General features: G+C 39.4%; 1 protein-coding gene across 1 annotated transcript in view; it reads right to left on the bottom strand.

Annotated features, from left to right (window-relative positions):
• vwc2 (von Willebrand factor C domain containing 2) overlaps positions 1-23149 on the bottom strand; it is a 153433-nt gene that overhangs the window by 102733 nt on the left and 27551 nt on the right. The window contains exon 3 of the mRNA XM_060825484.1: positions 7513-7642. Coding sequence (XP_060681467.1) covers positions 7513-7642 — 130 coding nt within the window. The remainder of the gene's footprint in view (positions 1-7512; positions 7643-23149) is intronic.

The following is a 23149-nucleotide window of genomic DNA, read 5'->3' as shown; positions in this document are numbered from 1 at the left end:
TAACGCATCTCCTGACTTTCCAAAGTGACCACCATCAATAAGGCATAAATCAGGAGTTTAAATTGAATACTCCCACTTGCCTTGATGATTGGACTTCCGAGCTTGATACCTTCAGAACAAAGCAGTCCACTTAATTGACACTGCATCCAAAATCTTTCACTTGCTCCACTACCAACACTCACTAGCAACAAATAGTCTTATGAACAGCTGCACTACAAAGTTTCATCAAGGATTCTAAAACAGCACCTTGCAAATTAATGAACAGTACCATTTGAAGGTCAAGGGCAAGTTCTCCTCCAAGCCACTTACCATGCTGACTTGGAATACATCACTATTCCTTCACTATTGCTGGACTAAAATCCTGAAATTCCCAAGGGCTACAGTCAATAAATGCTTGTCCTGCTGGCAATGCTAACATCCCATGAATGCATAAAGCAAAACTTCCACATAATAGTTAATGTATCAGAATGCCCAAGGAGGCATGCAGGACATTTTTCAGAGAATGTTCAGGGAAGATCTGGGCCAAGGTTTTTTTAAATGGCAAAGTAGGGGCTGTACTCTGAAGACAAGAAAATGTGTTCTTTACAGAATATTAAACAATAGAAATTAGATTCAATTTCTAAAATGTTTTACTATTCAGAAAATCATTTGTGTATTGCAAGAAATTTGCAATTGGCAATTCCATAACAAGCAGTGCTCATTTGTAGCATTCATCTCTTTCCACTGTACCTGCATCTAGATGAATGAATAAGTACAGTCAGTTCTTCTATAATACGATGGTTGCATTTTTGTGCAATCCCATGCTATAGAAAAATGGCGCTTTAGAAATACCACTTGAAGTGTTGCCGCTGTAATTGTGTTACAGCCAACACACATTTCAAAAGTTTGCGCTGTCAAAACAGTGTCTCTAATTCGTAAATTGCATTATAGCAAATTTGCATTGACAAATTGCACTTATAACAGAATGACATGTAGGTAATTGTATGCTTATTTCTGTTGAATATTTTGTACTGTCTGGATAGATGGAGGTAAAAGACACTAAGGTTTGAAAGTTTTTGAAAATGCACAGGTTACAAATTACATTAATTGTAACTAAAAGTTTCACTGAACATAAATGATTAGTGGCATTAGGAAAATGCTACCCTGTGGTGCCTGCTATATTACATTGGGACATGGATTTGTAAAACTCTTTATACAATTCCACCTCCTTGAGAGCAAAAATTCATAATTTCCTTGTTGGGTTACACAGCATAATCATAAAATCGAACATGTACAATTTCAACATATAAAAGATATTTGGCTAAGTACATGAATAGAAAAGGCTGGGAGGGACATGGGCCAGAAGCAGGCAGATGGGACTTGATTAGTGTGGGATTATGTTCGACATGGAAGGTTAGACTGTAGGGTCTGTTATTGTGCTGTATGACTCTGTGACCATGCCAACAGTGAACAAACATCAATAGTATTTCAAAGGCACTGGTATTTAGTATACATACCTTTTGATTTTGATAATGTGCCATTTCTTAATCCATGAGGGGAGCCAGAAATTAGACCAGTGCCAGTATAGCTCGGACAGATGCTAACATGTCTGGAGTCCGTGAGATTCTTAAAAGACTTAACCTTCTGATCAACACCTCATCCCATTCAAAGCATTAAATTGTAAAAATTAGCTATGCAGACCATTACTCCCATCCTCTGACCCCATCTCTGCAGTTCCATCTCTAGATTGCATTGAGTTAGCTGATCATAACTAATGCAGTATCAGACATGTTATAGTTGTCCTCAGAATAAATTCCATTACTGTGCTGGGAAGTGAACTCAGGTGAACATATAATGATGTCAGTGATAGGGAAGCTGCTGGAGAAGATACTGAGGGATAGGACGTATTTACTTTGGAGAAAAATTGGCTTAGCAGTGATTGGCAGCATGGTTTTGAGCAGGGAAGGACATGTCTTACCAACTTAATAGAATTCTTTGAAGAAGTGACAAAGTTGATTGATGAGGGAAGGGTTGTAGATGTCATATACATGGGCTTCAGTAAGGTGTTTGGTAAAGTTCCCCATAGTAGACTGATAGAGAAAGTGAAGTCACATAGGGTCCAGGGTGTACTAGCAAGATGGATAGAGAACTTGCTGGACAACAAGAGATAGAGAGTAGTAGTGGAAGGGAGTTTCTCAAATGGAGAACAGTGACCAGTGGTGTTCCCAGGGATCTGTGCTGAGACCACTGTTGTTTGTGATACAGACAAATGATCTGGAGGAAGGAATAGGTGGTCTGATTAGCAAGTTAGTGAATGACACTAAGATTGGTGGAATAGTAGATAGTGAAGAGGATTGTCAAAGAATGCAGCAGAATACAGATAGGTTGGAGATTTGGGCAGAGAAATGGCAGATGGAGTTCAAACGGGCAATTGCAAGGTGAAGCATTTTGGAAGCTCTAATTCAAGAGTAAACTATATGGTAAATGGAAAAGCCCTGGGGAAAATTCATGTACAGAGAGATCTGTATGTTCAGGTCCATTGTACCGTGAAGGTAGCAACACGGGTTGATGGAGTGGTCAAGAAGGCATATGACATACTTTCCTTCATCAGACAGGATATTGAGTACAAGGGTTGGCAGGTCATATTACAGTTGTACAGGGTTTTGGTTCAGCCACATTTAGAATACTGCACACAGTTCTGCTTGCCACATTACCAAAAGGATGTGGATGCTATGGAAAGGATGCAGAGGAGGTTCATGAGGATGTTGCCTGGTTTGGAGGGTGCTAGCAATGAAGAGAGGTTGAGTAGATTAGGATTATTTTCATCAGGTTGACGGGGGTACTGACTGAAGTCTACAATACCATCAGAGGTATAGACAGAGTGGATAGCAAGAATCTTTTTCTCAGAATGGAGGACTCAATTACAAGGGGTCCAAAGTTCAAGGTGATGGGGGAAAAGTTTAAGGGAGATGTACGTGGGAATTCTTTAAAAAGAGGGTGGTGTGTGCATGGAACACGTTGTCAGTGGAGGTGGTAGAGGCGGGCACAATAGCATCATTTAAGATGTATCTACACAGATACGTGAATGCGCAGGGAGCAGAGGGTTACAGATCCTTGGAAAATAGGTGACACACTTAGACAGAAGATTAGGTTTGGTGCAGGCTTAGAGAACCAAAGGGCCTATTCCTGTGCTGTAATTTTCTTTGATCTTTGTTCTTTGAGGAGAAGAAGAGTTTTGACTGCAATGCAATTAGCAAGACGCATGAGCTATGTTCTATTGGGAGAGGACTGGTATGGGATCTACACCGATAAGGTTCACAGCTTTAGGTAAGAAAATAAGATCAAGGTATAAGCTGACAATAAATAAACACTACACTATGCGGTTGAATATTAAACCCTCCTGTTTGGTGGAAATGTGATGAACATGGTTGTCAGTGATTTATTGTCACCGTTATTGTAGCCATGTTATTGTTCCTAGTGTTAAGTGAATGAGAAACGAGTTTTCTAATGTTGAACTTGAAATCCTCTGATCTCAAGCACCATTTTTTGATAAAACCGGCCCAGGTGTAGCAAGATCTGCTGACTGTATTTGGACAGATAGCTGTGAAGCTGCACAAGGCAAGTTTGAATAGATGTGTAATGAGGCGAGGAATTGACAAAGGATATTTGGAGAAATAATTTTATACACTAGCTTGCACTGTGACTAGCCACAGTCAAGTTGCTTTCTAATTAGAGGCTTGAAGCTGAATCCATTAAAGCCAGCACATGGAGCGGATTGTATGGTCAACTTTGTTAAATCAATGTTTACTGTGTTGGACTAAAAAATGGAAGTCGTTGGTCCACATTCCCCCTACAGTAACTTGGAAAACTGAATGCAATAAATTTGGAAATATGTGAGCTAGCACCAAAAGAAAAGACAATTAATGCTACTTAACTCTCAGGTCAACAAGGTTAGCTAGCCAATGTAATCTGGCCACCATTTACATCATTATTGCTGTTGCTAACAGAAAGGCTTGGTGGAGGCACCGCAATGAAAGAGTAGGTGTATCGAAACAAACAGAACAAACAAACCAGTTTTTCAATCCTCCAAATCTGCAAATCAACAGAGAATTCTCTCATAGAACTGTTTCACTTACCTGCTTATCTTTGACCTGTCCTAATCCATTCTACTACTGCTGAAAAATGTGATAATCCAGATCAAACAGTGTAATTATCTTGTAGGTGCTTACAAATACATTTTTGAGACGTGACAAGCATTCCTTTCAGCAAAGTCTACCTATGAAAATTAATGTTTTCTTTTAAACGTATTTCAATAATAGTACGGTGCATCCCTAAAATAACATCCAAAATGGTCATCTCAAATTTAACCTCAGTATTAATCTGATCAATTGTTTGTGTTTTATTATTATGGTTTAGGCAGTGGTGAAATTTTAAACTATTTAATACTTCTAGGTGGCAAAATAAATAAGAATTAGATTAGAATAAAACTTCATTAATATTAAAAATGTGTTCTGATGGAAAAATTAGAATTTGTAAAAGGATAAAATATAAAATATCTCTGCATCATTTAAATCATTTGAAGTTTAACAAGAACCATGCATGGCAATCTTAAAATAGAACTTTAGCTGTTTGACTTTCCTATATTATTTGCCTTAGGAACCATGAACAAAGTGAAAATATAATACTAGCTAAGGCTAGATTGGAATAACTTATTTCAGATTATAACCGCTATTAACGGAGGAGCCAAACTACTCACAACCTTTAAATAAGCTTTGTTTGAAGACTGACTTAATAAATCCTTTCCAGATAACAAAGTCTAGCTATGCATCCACTTGGGAAAATAAGTGACTATGTGCATGCTGAGATATAAATGGGATGAAAACCTGTCAACTGGAAAAGGTTTACTTCAATCAGAATTCAGAGATTTATGGAATACTGCAACAGTGACTATATTCTGAAATAACTCTACAAAGGTGGGTATCCTGTCACCAAGCCATCCTTTATTTATACAAGCAAAGTATGTGACACTGACCCAACACCCTCAGAGTTGACTCCTAGAGTGAACAGAATCCCTGACACTCCCGCTTTTTTTTCTTCTTCAGAGTGAACAGAACCTCTGACACTCATGTTAACACTCCTGTTTATATCTGTCAGACAGGATTCCCTGACTGGCCCAGGTTAATGGCCCCAATCAGTGAACTTATATTCTATGTGATCTACCTGGCTGACTTCACTCCAATCACTACATCCCTCCCACTTGAAGTCTTGGAAGATAGGTCGGTTCTTCTTCCTGTAGCTTCTCCTTGGTGTTTTCACCCCAGGTCTGGTTTCTCCGACACTGCCTCAGATGCTGATAGCATGTACTGGAACACCTTGGCCGAAACTCATCTTCTTCAAGCAGTAAAGTGTTGCAGCTGAGACATCTGCCATGTCCATCTTGTCCTCAGAAGTTTCTTTGATGCCAGGTGGAGGGGGAGACAGTTTTGCTGGATGTTCTGAGGAGCTGGGGATATTTTGCTCTGTTTGCGAGGTGGCAGCTTTCATGTGGGCTACGTGCTTGTTCAGGACTGCCTCTCCTACTGAAACTTTGTCCGTCACAGGATCTGACCATGCATTGACGATGTCTCTTACCCAGGCAGGGCCATTTTCACGGATTCAACACCAAACATTGGGTCGTAATGTGCTTTAGCTAAATCTGTCAACTCTTGAAAGGTTTTAGTATCTTGTGCATCTGGGAAAGTTAGGATCCTAATAACTGAAAAAGCTATGGGTCACAAGCTGTCAGGAGAATTACTACTTGTTTTTCGTCTGCCCCAGTGTCATTTGCCCTGAATAATGCATTCATTCCACATACTGGGCCCAGTCTTCGATGGCAAGATTGAATGAGTCAAGCTTCCCAAACAGGGGCATGATGCCAGAAATGATGACTCCAGCTCAAAGATAACTGTTGTGAGCAAATCTCTTCAGGAGCATGTTCTTCTTTTGTCACCACTGAAATAACTCCACAAAAGCTAGTGTCCCACCACCAAATCATCCTTTATTTACATGTGCATAGTACATGACAATAACCTCACTAGCACAGAGCTGGCTCCTAGAGTGAACAGTCAATCTACCTTGCTGACCTCATTCCAATCACTACACATTCTGTAAAAGAAAATATTTTATCTGCTATAAAGTGCTTCAATACATTGTGGATTGTGAAATGTGTTAAGTAAATAAATAGGTGACGGCTCTTCTTTTGCTTCAACTTGTTATGGACCAGGTCTGATCCCTCAAAACATTTTCAAGTAAGTAGCCCAGACCGTAACTCTGCTACTTGATTCAAGTAAGTGTGCAGTGCATATCCTGGGAGTGAGTTAGCTGGTCCGACCACCAGGTTTTAACCAAAGACAATTTATTTACAAGATTACGGAATGAAACACCAACAGAAAATAGAATACTGGATAATGTATCCTATCCAAAAACCCGACAGATTACCCCGACTTAATGGTGCTGTTCCAAAAATACTTGCAACACTCCCCATAGATACTCCCCTGGCATAAAAAGTAAAATCAAACAAAGGCTTATAGGTTTTAAGTCAGAGAAAGAGTGAGAGAGAGAGAGAGAGCATATCAGGCTGGACTTGCTTCCAGCAGCCTTTCTTCATAGACCCTGCTGCTGAACTAAGTCTGATCTAATTGAAGGCTAGCTACACAACTAGTTGGCCACTCCCCTTTGATTATACCGGTTTTTAAAGACATGAAAGCCTTAGGCTGAAGGCATTATCTGTTCGGGGTAAACAAAAAGGGCTCCAATAAACCTTTGAAACCCAGCCTAGTTGGAGCTGGCCAAATAGCCCCTTTCTGAAAAAAACTCAAGGGCACAGCAACTTTGAGAAAGGACCAGGTTTGTGACAAACTTAATTGAATTCAACCATATTCTTGCAATTTGTTGTTGAGAAAAGGAATTGATTTGCATAGATCTCATCAAAGGAGTCAAATTAAAGGTGCTTAAAACAGATTTCAAAATTCTGGAGAGTTTAGTTTTATTCTTTAAATCACAACATCAGTAATGCACAGATTTAATCTTGTTCATCTACAGCTGTATTTTGCTTCCTTCAATAAATTTAGCCTAAATTTAGCTTGACAGCCAAATGTTCATCTGTCTATTGAAGTGGATATGTGCTTGGTAGTAGTTTCTGTGAAACTTCTACATAAAATGACTTGGTAAAAGAATCACACTTAGCGTGCTAACATATTCAGTCAATGCCCTGTGATATAAGTATTGAATCATCTAAAATATAGGTGTTTTACAATATGAATAACATGTTATGAGAGAGCCTGTATTACAATGAATAAGTAATATTATCGCAAGATGACAAAATGGATATATATATACAAATATATATGCAATACACATAATTTACATATATAAACATAATAACTGCAGTGAAATATATTCCTCATTTATATACAATATTTAATGTGCAAATTAGCAATCATGCATTTTAGAAAAGAAAAAAAACAGAATGGGTTACATTTGGCAAGCACATACCATCTTTGCAGATAGGGCAGCACTGATCAGGTTCATAGACTGGATCCACACATTCAACCTCAGCACATTCTGCTACAGAACAGTGCACTTCTCCATTGGGCTCACAGCGGCACTTCTCACATGGTGAAACCTAAAACAGAGACAGCCTTTGAACCGTGGCCAAACAAAGCTCACTTAATATGAGTTACAGAACCGAACATAGAGAGCACTTTAGGAAGGTCTGTGGAATGGGATTTTATAGCTCAAAATTGAGTGAATTGATACTAAAGCTTCCTACTGTTATATTTCTGCACTGTGCAATTCATTTGTATTGCAATCAAGATTTGAATGACAAGGAATTATGTAAAGGGCTAAAAAGAAAGTAGATTTCATATTGTGCAATATTCTTTTCCAGATTGGTTACAATGTAAATCAAGGCAGGCACAGTGCTAGTTACTCAATATGATATCATGCATTTAAAATATTAACAATTTAAGCATTATTTTCAAAAGACTTTCTACAGAGAAGGTCTTTCCCAACTGAAATATGATGACACTATCTACACCAAATGTGAAAGATGTTTAATGCATATCCTATATACAGTCGGAGAAAAGGTTCTGAACTGCTTTGAACATCACATCGCCCAGGGGTTAGTGAAGCAAGTGAGAATCCGAGTATATTTAGATGATCATTCCATCTCAACATTCTGTAACTGTCTCAAATATCCAAAGGTGGTCTTAGAAATGCTGAATGTGTTCACTTTCAAACACATTGGCTAAGATCATTTAAAAAAAAATCTGCTTATACAATTCCTAGGAGCTGTAGGTAGTCTATATTTTTATATCAAACATGACAACAAACTTGGAATAATCCCAGCAAAGTCAGCTATGGCCAAAATAACTATTGGCTGTAAGTATACATGATTCGGAATATTAATTTTAAAGGCTGTGCTTGTCTACATAAGTAAACGCAAGTCAAATTATTCCAATAAACTATTAGTGAAGATGATAGTGCAAAGTCATGAAAATGAACAGCTAAACTTTGGTATCACTATTTTGGACAAATGTTTTTTGAAAAAAAAAGCAATATATTCTATGCTTTGCTGTCAGGATATGGATTATCACCCATTCCCAGCTTCCCTGTGAATGCAGTGGTAGGCTTTTCTCCCAATCAACAATTCTTGTTATAGCTAAATAGATGGTTGGACTAGTTCAGAGGGCATTATACAATAGATCAACTATACAATATGACCCAGTGTTACTTAAAGAGCATGGATGAACCTGTTGGAATTTAGCAACTTGCATAATTCTGATGAAATGTCACATCCAAATGTATATGTATATTGTCCTTCCAAGTTCCAGCAATTAGATTAGATTCCCTCCAGTGTGGAAACAGGCCCTTTGGCCCAACCAGTCCTCATCAACCCTCTGAAGAGTAACCCACCCAGACACATTTCCCCCTGACTAATGCACCTAGCACTATGGGCAATTTAGCGTGGCCAATTCACTTGACCTGCACATCTTTGGACTGTGGGAGGAAACTGGAGCACCCAGAGGGGGCCCACGCAGACATGGGGAGAATGTGCAGACTCCACACAGTCACCCAGGGCTGGAATTGAACCTCCGACCCAGGTGCTGTGAGGCAGCAGTGCTAACCACTGAGCTACTATGCCGCCCCAACTTTAACTTTCTTGGTCTAGAACAAACTATGGAATACCAAATTTATCGAATTCATTTGCACAACTTGTCAATATGGAATTTCAGCACATAGCTCTTGGGACCACTGGTCTAATAACAAAACTATCACAGCACCATACCTTCTGAAGATTCTCTAAAATTGCAGTTGTCTTTTTTGGAATTCTTCATGAACATACTGTCTTCTTTTGGGGATTGGTACAGTGCACTTTACCATAGGGGAATGACAAATATCAAGCCTAAATGGCCAAGATAAAAAAAAACAAATTCTCACTCTGCCAGCTGGAAGAATTCAATTTGAGTAAAGTATTGGACAGTTTCACCAGCATTGGTCCACTAACTAAGAATAAAAAATTCAACACAAATAAATTTCAGTTCACTAATCTCACTATAATACTCATGTTGTAAATAAAGAAAAGTAAACAGAGTGTGAAAAATATTACTGGTCTTCTAAGGTTCAATTTAAAGGACATTCTTTGAAATTAAGAATGTAAGGAATAGAGGCAGGAGCAGACCCATCAACCTGGCTCGGCTATTCAAAATGATCATGATTGATCTTCGGCTTCAACTCTATTTTCCCATCCATTTCCAATAGCTCATAATTTGCTGACAGATTAAGATTACGCCTTTCACAAATCTGAAGTTATTTAATGATGGATCAGTTTCAACTAGTTGGGGAGGAGCTTTCCAAAGATTCACAACGCTTTGAATGAAGACATTTCTCACTTCAGTCTTAAATCATTGGTATTTTATCCTGAGACTGTACCCTCTTGTTTTATACTCTCCAGCCAATAGAATCAACCTCTGTGTTTATCCTGGCAAACCCTTTCAGAAACTTGTTAATTTCAATGAGATCATCTCTCAATCTTCTGAACTCCAGGCAGAATAGGCCTAAATCTCTCAGCCTGTCATTATAGGACAGGTAATTCATCCCAGCAATCAAGCAAATGATCTTATTGCCGCCAATGCAAGAATATCCCCCTTCCTTATATGTGGAAATCAAATATATGTCTTATATTTAAGGCGTGGACTCATCAAAATCCTATACAATTTTCACTAATCTTAGTTTATCCTTTTACTCTAACCTCATTGCAATACAGGTCCACTTAACCATTCTAGTTCATAGTTGCCTATTGTACCTGCATACCAATGTTCTGTGTTCCTAAAACAAGACCCACTGAACATCAAAACTTCCAAGTTGCAGTAATCTTCAAAAGTATTCTGCTTTTCTGTTATTACTAAAGTGGAAAATCTTATATTTCCCACATTATAATCCATCTGTTATCTTGTCCCTACACGCTTATCTGTTTACATCTCATTGATGACTCTTTGTACCTTCCTCATTGCTTAAATTTCCACCTAGTTTTGTATCCCCCACAAACTTAATTACATTACTTTCTGTCTCTTTGACTAAGTCATTCATGGAAATATTAAATTATTGAAGCCCCAGAGCTGATCTTTGTAGAAATGCATAGCTTGCCCAGTTCAAAATGCACAGTTCATCCATACTCTTTGTCTCCTGTCCTTTAACCAATCCTGTACTCTTGGTTATATTGTCCTGACTCCATATTATCATGTGCATTAAGTTCATGAGTGACAACTTATCAAATGTCTTTTGAAAATCCATGTATACCATAATTACATTCCTTTACCTACACTACAGGTTACATCGTTAATTAAGTCTAATTAATTTGTCAAAGACAAATTCCCTCTTGCAAAACTATGCTAACTCTAATTATACAATACTTTTCTTATTGCCTTGCCAAGGCTTCCTTGGTAATAGATTTCATCACTTTCCTGATGGCTGATGTCAGAGTAACTGGGCCACAGTTCTACTTGCCCCCTTTCTACTTTTCATCTTGATTAGAGGAATTACATTTGCAAACTTGAAATCCACTGGGATTGCTGAGAATTAAGGGAATTTTGGAAAATTATAAACTGTATATATTGGTCAGAACTCCCCATACTTGACTCGAAATCAGTATTCAGTAGATTACCCAACAATCTTACTTCCCAACTAATAATTCTTTGTTTTTAATGTGAACAGTTGAGTAAGGGCTGGAGTCATGCTAGCCACCTTATGCCTAGTATGAAGGTGAATGTGGCAATGGGAATGGAGTTGGATGATGAGCTGGGTCCATCCTGTTTTAGGACCAATAAAAGATGCATCTTTGCTGCCAACTTGATGCTGCAAGAAATAGAAGGTGATCCAAGACAAACTTGGAAACAGCCATGAAACAATTAGCTGAAATGTAACCTGTGAATATTCCCTGTTATTATTGCTATGATTGTCAAATAATTGGATATTGCCTACATGAAAGTTGACCCAGCATGAAAAAACTTCAGGAATGTTTAACCCATTGTACAATCTATTGCTGTCATATGTATTTTGCATCGGTGTTACTGTGGAAAAGGACATGGAAGTTATAGAATGTAGGGAAATAGATGGTGACATCTTGAAAAACGTCCACATGAGAGAGGAGGAAGTGCTGGATGTCTTGAAACGCATAAAAGTGGATAAATCCCCAGGATCTGATCAGGTGTATCCTAGAACTCTGTGAGAAGCTAGGGAAGTGATTGCTGGGCCTCTTGCCGAGATATTTGTATCATTGATAGTCACAGTGAGATGCCAGAAGACTGGAGGTTGGCTAACGTGGTGCCACTGTTTAAGAAAGATCATAAGGACAAGCCATGGAACAATAGACCGGTGAGCCTGACGATGGTGGTAGGCAAGCTGTTGAAGAGAACCCTAAGGGACAGGATGTACATGTATTACGGATAGTTAACATGGCTTTGTGCATGGGAAATCATGTCTCAAAAACATGATTGAGCTTTTTGAAGAAGTAACAAAGAGAATTGATGAGGGCAGAGCAGGAAGCATGATCTATTTTGACTTCAGTAAGGCATTCAATAAGGTTCCCCATGTGAGACTGGTTAGCAAGGTTAGATCTCACTGAATAAAGGGAGAACTAGCCATTTGGATGCAGAACTGGCTCAAAGGTAGAAGGTGGTGGTGGAGGGTTGATTTTCAGACTGGCGGCCTATGGCCAGTGGAGTGCCACAAAGTTCAGTGCTGGGTCCACTACTTTTCATCACTTATATAAATGATTTGCATGTGAGCATAACTGATATAGTTAGTAAGTTTGCAGATGACACCAAAATTGGAAGTGAGGTGGACAGCGAAGAAGGTTACCTCAGATTACAACGGGATCTTAATCAGATAGGCCAATGGGCTGAGGAGTGGCAGATGGAGTTTAATCTAGATAAATGAGAGGTGCCGCATTTTGGGAAAGCAAATCTTAGTCGGGATTTATACATTTAATGGTAAGGTCGTGTTGCTGAACAAAGAGACCTTGAAGTGCAGGTTCATAGTTCCTTGAAAGTGGAGTCACAGGTAGATAGGATAGTGAAGAAGGTGTTTGGTATGCTTTCCTTTATTGGTCAGTGTATTGAGTACAGGAGTTGGGAGGTCATGTTGCAGCTGTACAGGTCATTGGTTAGGCCACTTTTGGAATATTGCGTGCAATTCTGGTCTCCTTCCTACCAGAAGTATGTTGTGAAACTTTAAAGGGTTCAGAAAGATATACAAGAATGTTGCCAGGATTGGATGATTTGAGCTGTAGAGAGAGTTTGAACATGGTGGGGCTGTTTTCCCTGGAGCACCAGAGGCTGAGGGGTGACCTTATCAAGGTTTATCAAATCATGAAGGACATGGACAAGGTAAATAGACAAGGTCTTTTACTTGGGGTGGGGGGAGTCCAGAACTAGAGGGGAAAGATATAAAAGAGACCTAAGGGGCAACTTTTTCACACAGAGGGTGGTGTGTGTATGTGGAATGGGCTGCCAGAGGAAGTGGTGGAGACTAGTACGACTGCAACATTTAAAAGGCATCTAGATCGGTATATGAACAGGAAGGGTTTGGAGGGATATGGACCGGGTGCTGGCTGGTGGGACTAGATTGGGTTGGGACATCTGGTCAGCATGGGTGAGTTGGACTAAAGGGTCTGTTTCTGTGTTGTACATCTCTATGACTCTATGAACCCTCTCTCCACAACTTCAACAAAAGAGGTCTAACAGTGAGTAAAAAATGGGTCTGCAGATGCTGGAGATCACAGCTGAAAATGTGTTGCTGGTTAAAGCACAGCAGGTTAGGCAGCATCCATTTTCCTATTCCTTGGAAGCTGCCTAACCTGCTGTGCTTTAACCAGCAACACATTTTCAGCTAACAGTGAGTAAAACCCTGATAATCCTAACCTTACTTCAGTCAAGACATATGTAGCCCTCACAGAGATCTGGTCATTTGGTCATCTGACTTCATGGCCTCCACCTCTTCTGAGGCAATGGAGATGCACTGCGATGGAATGTAAGCTTTTGAGCAGCTGTGTAACTTCCTCTGTTCTTAGGTATACATTGAGTGGCAGCTGTCTGGGATGAATCTCCTTTCAAATTTAGGGTGAGTTTCTCATTCAAAATCAATTATGTCTCCCTCAAGGTAATAATACCAAAGGGCAGTAGCATTTTTGGTCGGCAAGACTTTTAGTTGGGGGTTTGGAAATATATTTGCCACAGAAAATCCAGTCCTGTGTCTTATTGTAAAGTTTCATATATTCAGAAAAAGAATACTTAATTTCACTTTTTAAGTATTGTTTCCTGTATAGACATACTGATGCCTTGTCTCCTTCCTTTCCCACTCAATCTTTACCCACATGGCTGCACTGTTCTATTGAGCCAAATTTTTTTTTTGGATTCCTAACTCTCATTATCACTGAACCCTTACACCACATTCCTAGATTCTGAGTAAAATGCTTTCCATTGCAGGGAGTACTTGATATTTAATTGCATGTCAAAAAGTGGAAATCGTTTGATTTTCCAGTGTTAGCAATTCCTAATCTTGACGCTCTTCCTCTGCATGCATTAAACAAGACAACAAAAGTTGTCAAAAGTTTTTACTCATGAAAATTCAATCTCCCATTGAAAATATGACACTCCTGTTATCATTATCTCAGATATGCAAACATAAGTGTTTTTTTTTAACATTTTGTAGAAAACTGGCAAAATTAGAATCCCACAATATAATAAATGGAACTTGACCATAAATTGCAACTCACTAATGTGCAATTTTAAACTCAGTCTTTGGAAATATTGATGAAGAAAAATTACAAAAACAAATGTGCAGGTAGTTAGCAGCAGTAGAACCTACAGGAAGACCATCTACCAAAATACAGTAGAACCCGAGAAAGAAAGTTAGTCCAAGCTTATTTCCACAGACCATTCCAAATGTTGGGAATGTGCACTGATTCTTAGGCACTATAACCCCTGGGGCTGTCACATAAGTTAACAATTTAACTAAAATATGCAAAGTCCCAAGTTGACCTGTCTGATAAAATCAGGTTAACAGAAAACACTGATCGTGTTCCTGCATCTAATGATTATTACAAATAGTATGCTCTAATTGCAAGTAAACAGCTTTAGACTATCAATGCAAAAACCAGCTGACAACCACCTAATGAAGGAGGAGCACTCCAAAAACTAATTCTTCCAAATAAATCTGTTGGACTGTAACGTGGTGTTGTGTGACTTTTAACAATGCAAAATCAGAAATTGCTGGTGAAACTCAGCAGATCTGCAACATCTGTGGGGAGAAAACAGAGTTAACATTTCAAATCCATTGACTCTTCATCAATACTCTATCAGAATCAGCTCTGAATGAAGAGTCACTGGGCTCAATACATTAACTCTGTTTTCTCCCCACAGATGTGCCAGACCTGCTGAGTTTCTACATTAATATCTATTTATGTTTCAGACCTCCAGCATGAGATCCCCAGTTCTTGTTTTTTTTTAAAAAGTATCAACATATGATTCTACTAGTTAAGATTCTAACCCCCATTCTAAAACCAACACACACACATGTATATAGATACAGACAAACAAAAACCTTTGGTTTTATGGGTAGAGGGGAAAAAATGGTAAACAAAGTTTAATAGCACCAGTCTACAGGGTTCACTGAGGTGATATTTATACTTGTAAGGACTTTTTGTTCTTTATGCTCTTTTCTCCAGGCTTTTCCATTTTTTCATAGGAGGCATAGGATTAATTAAATGCAACAGCTTACAACAACCGGTGGGAGAAAATAACTATGTTTTAGGATGTTTTTACTGTGCAGAGAGAGACTGAGACACATACTAGCTGCCCTTTCAGTAGTCTGAAGGCTTCTCAATGAACTGTTCACCTGCACAAGCCATTCTGAGAGTTGTCACCAGAACTTTGCATCCATGACTGGTCATGACAGCATGAACCAATCACCTACTAGTTGACAGTCAAATCACACTCCGCGCACACAAAATGGTGGCATGCCATCTACAAACATTTCCACCCACACTGCTTGAATAAAGTAGGAGTTGTAAACATCACACAGGATGAGTTTCAGTAATTGCTTTTAGAAGTAAAGCAATTCCTTTAAAAGTCTTTTGGTTTTAAAATGGTCCTTTTGAGTCCACAATCAAAATTACAGATTGTAAAATGATACAATCTTAAAAGAGCCACATCAAACAGGAGCCATGTGTGAGAGACAAAGGCATTGACTTTCTTCTTTCAACTTGATAGTGACTTTAAAGTATATATTTGATTGTGAGGGGGGTTCTGGGGGTGAGGTGTTACAATATGTCATACTGTCATGTCATTCTGTAGGCTGCTGGTGGAATTCTTAGAAGTTCCAGGAGACCTCAGTGCATGCTGGGACAATTCTGCTAAATCTGCAAGAGGACTGTTGCTAAGGGAGACTTTTCTATGAAATCTCATCAAGCTTTCAACAAGTATTAAATTTTGGTCAAACACAGGATACAACTTCCCATTCCTCTACCTTCCACCCCATTCTGTTCTTGAGAAAATAGTAAGAAGCATGGATAATACCCTAGCCTCTTGTTAGTATTTTCTAGCACCAAGTCGAAGACAGCAATGGGCATTAATCACACTAACATGTGCTGGAGGAATGAAATGTATGGTGATTGCTTATAAGCTTCTTTAGTTACATAGCGGGAGGTGTCGGAAACTGTGAGAATGTGATTGATCCCTTTCATTTTCTCCTCCACTTGGAAGAAGACCATATGACCATAAGACATAAGAACTGAAATTAGGCGATTCAGCCCAACGAATATGGTGCTCTGCAACTCAATCACGGCTGATAAGTTTCCCAATCCCATTCTCCCGCTTTCTCCCTGTAACTCTTGATCCCCTTGATACGCAAGAACCTATCTATCTCAGTCTTAAATATACTTCTGTTGCAATGAATTCCATAGATTCACCACTGTCTGGCTGAAGAAGTTTCTCCTTGTCTCCATTCTAAAAGGCATTCCCTTTACCCAAAGGCTGTGCCCTCAATTCCTAGTTTCTCCTACCAATGAAAACATCTTCCCTACACCCACTCTGTCTTGGCCATTCAGTATTCTGCATGTTGTGATTAGATTCCCTCTCATCCTTCTAAACACCTTCAAGTGCAAATCCAGGGTCCTCAAACATTCCTCATGTGTTAGGTTTTTCATTCCTGGGACCATTCTTGTGAACGTACTCTGGGCATACTTCAGGGCCAGTAAATTCCTTCCTGGGATATGGGGCCCAAAACTGCACATAATACTCCAAATGTGGTCTGATCAGAGCTTTATGGAGCCTCAGACATACATCCCTACTTTTATGTTCAAGTTCTCTCAAAATAAATGCCATCATTGCATTTGCCTTCCTAACTACTGACTCAACTTGTAAGTTTACCTTCAGAGAATCCTCGACTAGAACTCTCAAATCTCTTTGCATTTCAAACTTCTGAATTTTCTCCCCGTTTAGAAAATAGTCCATGCCTCTATTCTTCCTACTAAAGTGCATAAACTCACACTTTCCCACACTGCACTTCATTGGCCACTTCTTTGCCCACTCTCATAACCTGTCCAAATCCTTCTGCAACCTCCCTGCCTCCTCAATGCTATTTGTCCCTCTAACTATTTTTGTATCACCTGCAAACTTAGCCGGAATGCCCTCAGTTCCTTCATCTAGATTGTTAATGTATAAAGTGAAAAGCTGTGGTCCCAACACTGAGCCTTGGGGAACATCATTTGTCGCCGGCTGCCATCCTGAGGGGGACCCTTTTATCCTCACTCCCTGCTTTCTGCCAGACACCCAGGCTTCTATCCATGCTAGCACCTTGCCTCTGACACCATGGGGACCTTATCTTACTCAGTAGCCTCCTGTGCGGCACCTTGTCAAAGGCCATCTTGAAGTCTAGTTAGATAACATCCATTGGCTTTCCTTGGTCTAACCTGCTCATTACTTCTTCAAAGAATTCAAGAAGTTTTATCAGGCACAACCTCCCCTTGATGCAATTATGTTGACTTTTCCCTATTTTACCACACACTTTCAAGTATTCAGAATTCTCATCCTACACAATGGATTCCTGGATCTTACCCATGACTGAGGTTAGCTTAATCAGTCTGTAGTTTTCTGACATTTGTCCTACTCCCTTTTTAAATAGGAATGTCACATTTGCGATTTTCCAGTCCTCTGGGACCCTCCATGATTCTCGTGATTCCTGAAAGATCATCACTAATGCCTCCGTTATTTCTTCAGCTATCTCCCTTAGAACTTTGGGGTGTAGTCCATCAGTGCCAGGTGATTTACCACCTCCAGGCCAGTCAGTTTTTCTAGCAACTTCTCTTCGGTGATAGGTACCATACTCAGCTTGGCCCCCTCACTCTTTTGAATTTTTGGAATAATGACAGCAGCTGCTTGGTTTCTTCTGCCTTTAAGTAGCACTGACCAAGAACTGAGCAGCATTTATACCTGCATCTGTCACTTCTCTGGGCTCTAAACACATGTTTTATCTTGACCTGAAAGAACAAAGAGGTCTAACAGGAGATCACTAACCTGAAACAATGGACTGAATTTTCCTTTGGGGTCAGGATTATATTCAATTTTGTATATGTAATGCATGCACCTAATTGGTCATTTTCATGTTAATTGTTATTTAGGGTGGAAGGTGTAATCAGAGAACTTAAGCACATCTCAAAATGGACATGCTCTTCGAAGGATGTCTACTATTTTAAATTAAAGAAACTCCACAGTGGTTAGCACCATAAATGTTGAGGAGCATTTGGGCCATTCAGAGGATACATCAATGGTTCGTTGATCTCCTGCTGGTAAGCACCTCCATATTGCTGCTGATCTCAGCATTCAGTCCATCACCAGTCAAAGACTGAAACAAAAACAGAAATTACTGGGAAATTTCAGCAGATCTGGTAGCGCTGAAGGACACACTGAAGCTTGGGGCTGCTGCCACTAAAACGCAATGGGGAAAGACCACCTTCTATGGTCTTTCTGCTAAAGTACAATGGGAGTCTGTTCAGTTATCCTCCCAGTGCCTCAAACGTAGGTAAATATTATCCTGTAGAAGTAAGAACTTCCTTAGTTCGTTTTTACAACTGCAGGAAATGCCAAATGTCCAATGTTTGTTTGCTTCACGTGCAAAGACTGTACAGGAGTGGTTCATAACTGTGATATATCTGTTCTTATGTGAAAGTAAGGAATGCCTTAGGCTGTTTTTCTTACAACTGCAAGAAATGCCAAAATTCCAATGTTTGTTTCACATGTAAAGACTGTATAGAAATTATTCAGTAAAAGCGTATGTATATGAAGATTTCTTATGAAAAAGTATATTTTTGCAACTGTACTGCAGAAGAGTCACTGGACCGGAAATGTTAATTTGAATTTCTCTCCACAGATGCTGCCTGAACTGCTGAAATTGTGCATTAATTTCTGTTTTTGTTTCAGATTTCCAGCATCCTCACTTCTTTCAGGTTTTTTTGACCAGCAAAAAGCTGGCAGATTTGAGTTTTGCTTCTAAATAGGGCTTTAATCATGCCAATTTGCCTAATTCCCAAAGCAGGGGAAAGGATGTACTGCAGAAGCTGGAGATCAGAGACAAAACATGAGGTGCTGGAAAAGCACAGCATGTTAGACAACATCTGAGGAACAGGAGAGTTGATGTTTCAGGCATAAGCCCTTCATCAGGTATTCCCAAATCATCCTATCCCAGGAAATCTGCCTGGAGACTGGTCAGCCCTTGGGAATTAGCACCCATTTCTTCACCGTAGTTCCCAGTGCTGCCTCCATAGATAGATTAGTCCTATTAATTTAGTATGCCTTTCCTCAGATGCTAGAGGACATGTTGAGTACTTCCAGTATTTTCTGTTTCTGCTGCAGCTTTTCAGTATTTCATTCATATTTTTCATTTAATTTTCTTAAAGAATCAAGATTTTCTTCTCAGTGCACTTTAGATTACACAAATTAGCAGGTATAACATATTAAGAGATTCACTATGCACTGTTTTGCATATGTTGGTCTGTAGCACAATTCTGGAGGATGTTAGATCATACTTCAATTCAATAAGCGGACATGGTGACTAGAATTCAGAACAGTGAGTGAACAGCAATACAGTTTCACATCAGGATGTTGTGAGGTTTGATGGGGAACATGTAGGTCATCGTTTTCTGAGCAAGTGGACTGCATTTCATCACGCTCCCAACTTGTGCCTTCTAGATGGTGAAAAGGCTTTGAGGAATTAGAGGTGAGTTACCCGCAGCAGGTTTCTGTGCTTCTGATCCAATCTTGTAGCCAGTATTCATATAACTAGTGTATTCAATGGTAATGTTAAACCCCAGTGTGATAGTTGGCAATTCAGTGATGGTAATGCTGTTGAATGTCATGGGGAGATAGTTGGATTGTCTCTTGTTACAGATCATTGTCTGGCATTTGTGTGGTGTGAGTATTAATTGTTCCTTATCAGTCCAAGGTTGAATGTCATCCTTGATGTACTGAAGTCGATAACTAACAAACTTTCAGAGCCTCATCCAGCTGGCCACTATGACTCTTGTTGCCTCCTCAAGATTTCCCAGGTAATTTCCAGATTTTTTTCTATGATTCCATTTTCTTAAAGTTCCAAAGCCAAGACCTATGACATTGTGTCTACAGCATCACTTAAAAGTAAAAGTAATCCTGATCTTGGAAGCAGTGAGAATGCATAAACTAAGTGGAGATCTTCTCCAATCTCAGTTTCACTTATCCCTTTGTAAATGAACTACAGCCTTGAAATGACTACAACTTCATAAATACTAGGAGATATTTTAGTCTTTGCTAAATCGTTTATTCATTTTGTGTATAATAAAGCTATTCTTCAAGGAGTGGATTACTGTCAAGGTTTCTCTGATGACCAAATTTTTACTTACAGGATAGGGTATTGGAGGATAATAATCAAGAACAATAATCCTGTTTATTTTGTTTCATCACCACTTTAGCCTAGAAGCACTGAAGTCAATTGTACAACCCAAAATAATGCTTCAGTGAACATCAACCTCAACATTCTGATGATAAAATGGAATAAAGTGTAACTCACCCTTTGTCTATCAAAAGTGTACCATAAATGAATTAATGCACAATCCATTTTCAGTATTGCAATTATTTTCTGCTTCACCAAGATGAATACTGCAAATGAATGCCATATAATATTTTCTGAGTAACGTTAGTTTGAAAAGGTTGCAAAATGCACATAGTTCTGCTGAGTTACTGATCATGTAATCCTTGTGAAGGGCTTCTCAGCAAAAGAGGGATTGAGTGACGCACTGGCAGAAATTTTTATTTGCTAGTGGGCAGGCATTAAAGTAGTCAGCAGGTTAAAAGAACAACATGTGCCAGTGTGTTAGAAAGCTAGTAGAAAATTGTTGTCTTCTGCATGACACTCGTGCTCTTGGTGGCATGTTGGAATCATCATGAGTCAGGAGCGTCTGCCATTTTTATATATTATTATACATGCTAATAGGAAATTGAGTGCATTTTTACAAGCATTCTGCCATTATTTAATTCCTTACATTCTTTCACAGGATGTAGGTGTTGCTAGCTGAGCCATCATTTACTGCCCATCCCTCATTGTTCTGGACAAGCTGTCTCCTTGAACCACTGCAGTCCAAAATGGATAAGTATATGCATGTGCTGTTTAGGAGACAGTTCCAGGATATTGACCCAATGAAAATGAAAATGGAGTGTGACTTGGAGAGGATCTCACATTAGAAATGTTCCAATGTGCTTGTTGCAAGAGATGGAGATTGCAAGCTTGAAAGGTGCTGTCAAAGGAGCATTGATGAGCTGTTGCAATGCATTTTGTAGATGGTGCATACTGCAACCTCTGGACAGCTGTAATGGAGGAGATGCATGTTGAAAGTGTTGGATGGAATACCAATCAATTGGTCGTGTCCTGGATAGTGTCAAGCTTCTTCAGTGTTGCTGGACCTGTACTCATTCACACACATGGAGAATATTCTATCATACTTCTGAGTTGACCATCTTGATTGTGGATCAAGATTTTGGAAGATAGGACTTGAGTTAACTCACCTTCGGATTCATAATTATGACCTACTTGTATAGCTACAGTACTTGGCTGGTCTGGTTCAATTTCTGGTCAATGGAATCAGCAGTTTATTAATAGTGAAGGATTCAGTGAGGCTAATGCCACTGAGTGTAAAGGGAAGAGGACTGGGTTCTCACGTGAGCACTATTCCTGGAATGCTGTCAAGACTAGTAGTCTTCAACCATTTCTTAATATCATGTTGAGTGAATCAAATTGGCTAAAGACCAATGTGTGTGATGCTGTGGACCTCAGATATCAATCCAGGTAGATCACTCACTCAGCATTTCTGGCTGAAATGACTGCAAATACTTCAGTCTTGTCTTTTCCACAGTTGTTCTGGGCTCCCCCATTATTGAACTTTTTAATTATCCATCACAATTTATGACTAGATGTGGAAGGACTGCAGTGCTTAGATCTGATCCATTGGCTTTGGCATCGCTTAGTTCTAACTATTGTGGGCTGGTTCTGTTTTTTTATGCAAGTGTTGCAATTTCACAAGTTAGCACCTCATGTTTAGCTATGTCTCCTGGCATCTCTCTTGAACTTATCAATGAATTAAAGTTGGTCTCTTGGCTTGGTAGAATGGAGAATATATTGACCTATGAGGTTACAGACAGTAGTTGAATACAATTAACTGCCAGCGCATGGCTTTCTTGAGTTCACTGGAACTCACTTTGTTGAATAAGGCAAGAGGACAGCAGAGAGTGATGGGACTGAATGATTGACAGGCTGGAACATGTTTAACTATTGATATATGACATCTGCTTGTTTGCCTGAGTGAATGATATATGTTCCCAAGATTTCTTTTGAGTGTGCTTTCCATGTTTAGGAGGCAACTTTCATGACTTTGAAGGTTATTTCTGTTATCTTCGATAGGGATGCCTGCCTTCACAGCAGCATGGGAACTATTATTGCAGCTCCACCTGGTGTGAAACAAGAATAGCAGGAGCTGCAACACCATCAACAAAAGAGGGCCTCCAGCAGGAACAAGAGCATTCTTTCTCTCAACCACCTCCAGACACCCCTTGATCAATCAGTAAAGGGGATCAACTCCAATCATGTTAAGCAGCTATGTAACAACCAAAAGGTCAACAGATTATTATGTAAGATAGCCAGGAAGCTGTCATGATGCTTTCATTCTGTACCAGTCAAATCTCCCTCAGACATTTTCATTGCCATGGTCACTCTGCAGGTTTAGATCTATGAGTTACCCTCTGAGGACACAGCTTGTGAGAATTTGTGAGAATTCCAACTCTTCTAAAAGTTATAACTAAAACAAAATAATCACAAAAGTTGGCACGGAGCAAGCAATCAGAAGGTTGAAGCCATTATTTAAGGGCTTGAATAGACATGAGATTACTGGTATATTTCATACGTATCATAAGGAGTATCAGAATGACAATGGGATGCTCTATATTGATCAAGATAATGAGATAAAGAGCTCTGAAGTTGCAGGAGGAGAAAAATGATAAGCACCCGATGTCTTCTGAAGTGGAAGAGAAGGAGAAACAGAAGGACCAGGATG

Source organism: Hemiscyllium ocellatum, chromosome 5 (genome assembly GCF_020745735.1).
Source record: "Hemiscyllium ocellatum isolate sHemOce1 chromosome 5, sHemOce1.pat.X.cur, whole genome shotgun sequence".
In the NCBI taxonomy this organism is placed as follows: Eukaryota; Metazoa; Chordata; class Chondrichthyes; order Orectolobiformes; family Hemiscylliidae; genus Hemiscyllium; species Hemiscyllium ocellatum.
The sequence above is the reverse complement of the archived record's forward strand: the minus strand, read 5'-3'. Positions and strand labels throughout refer to the sequence as shown.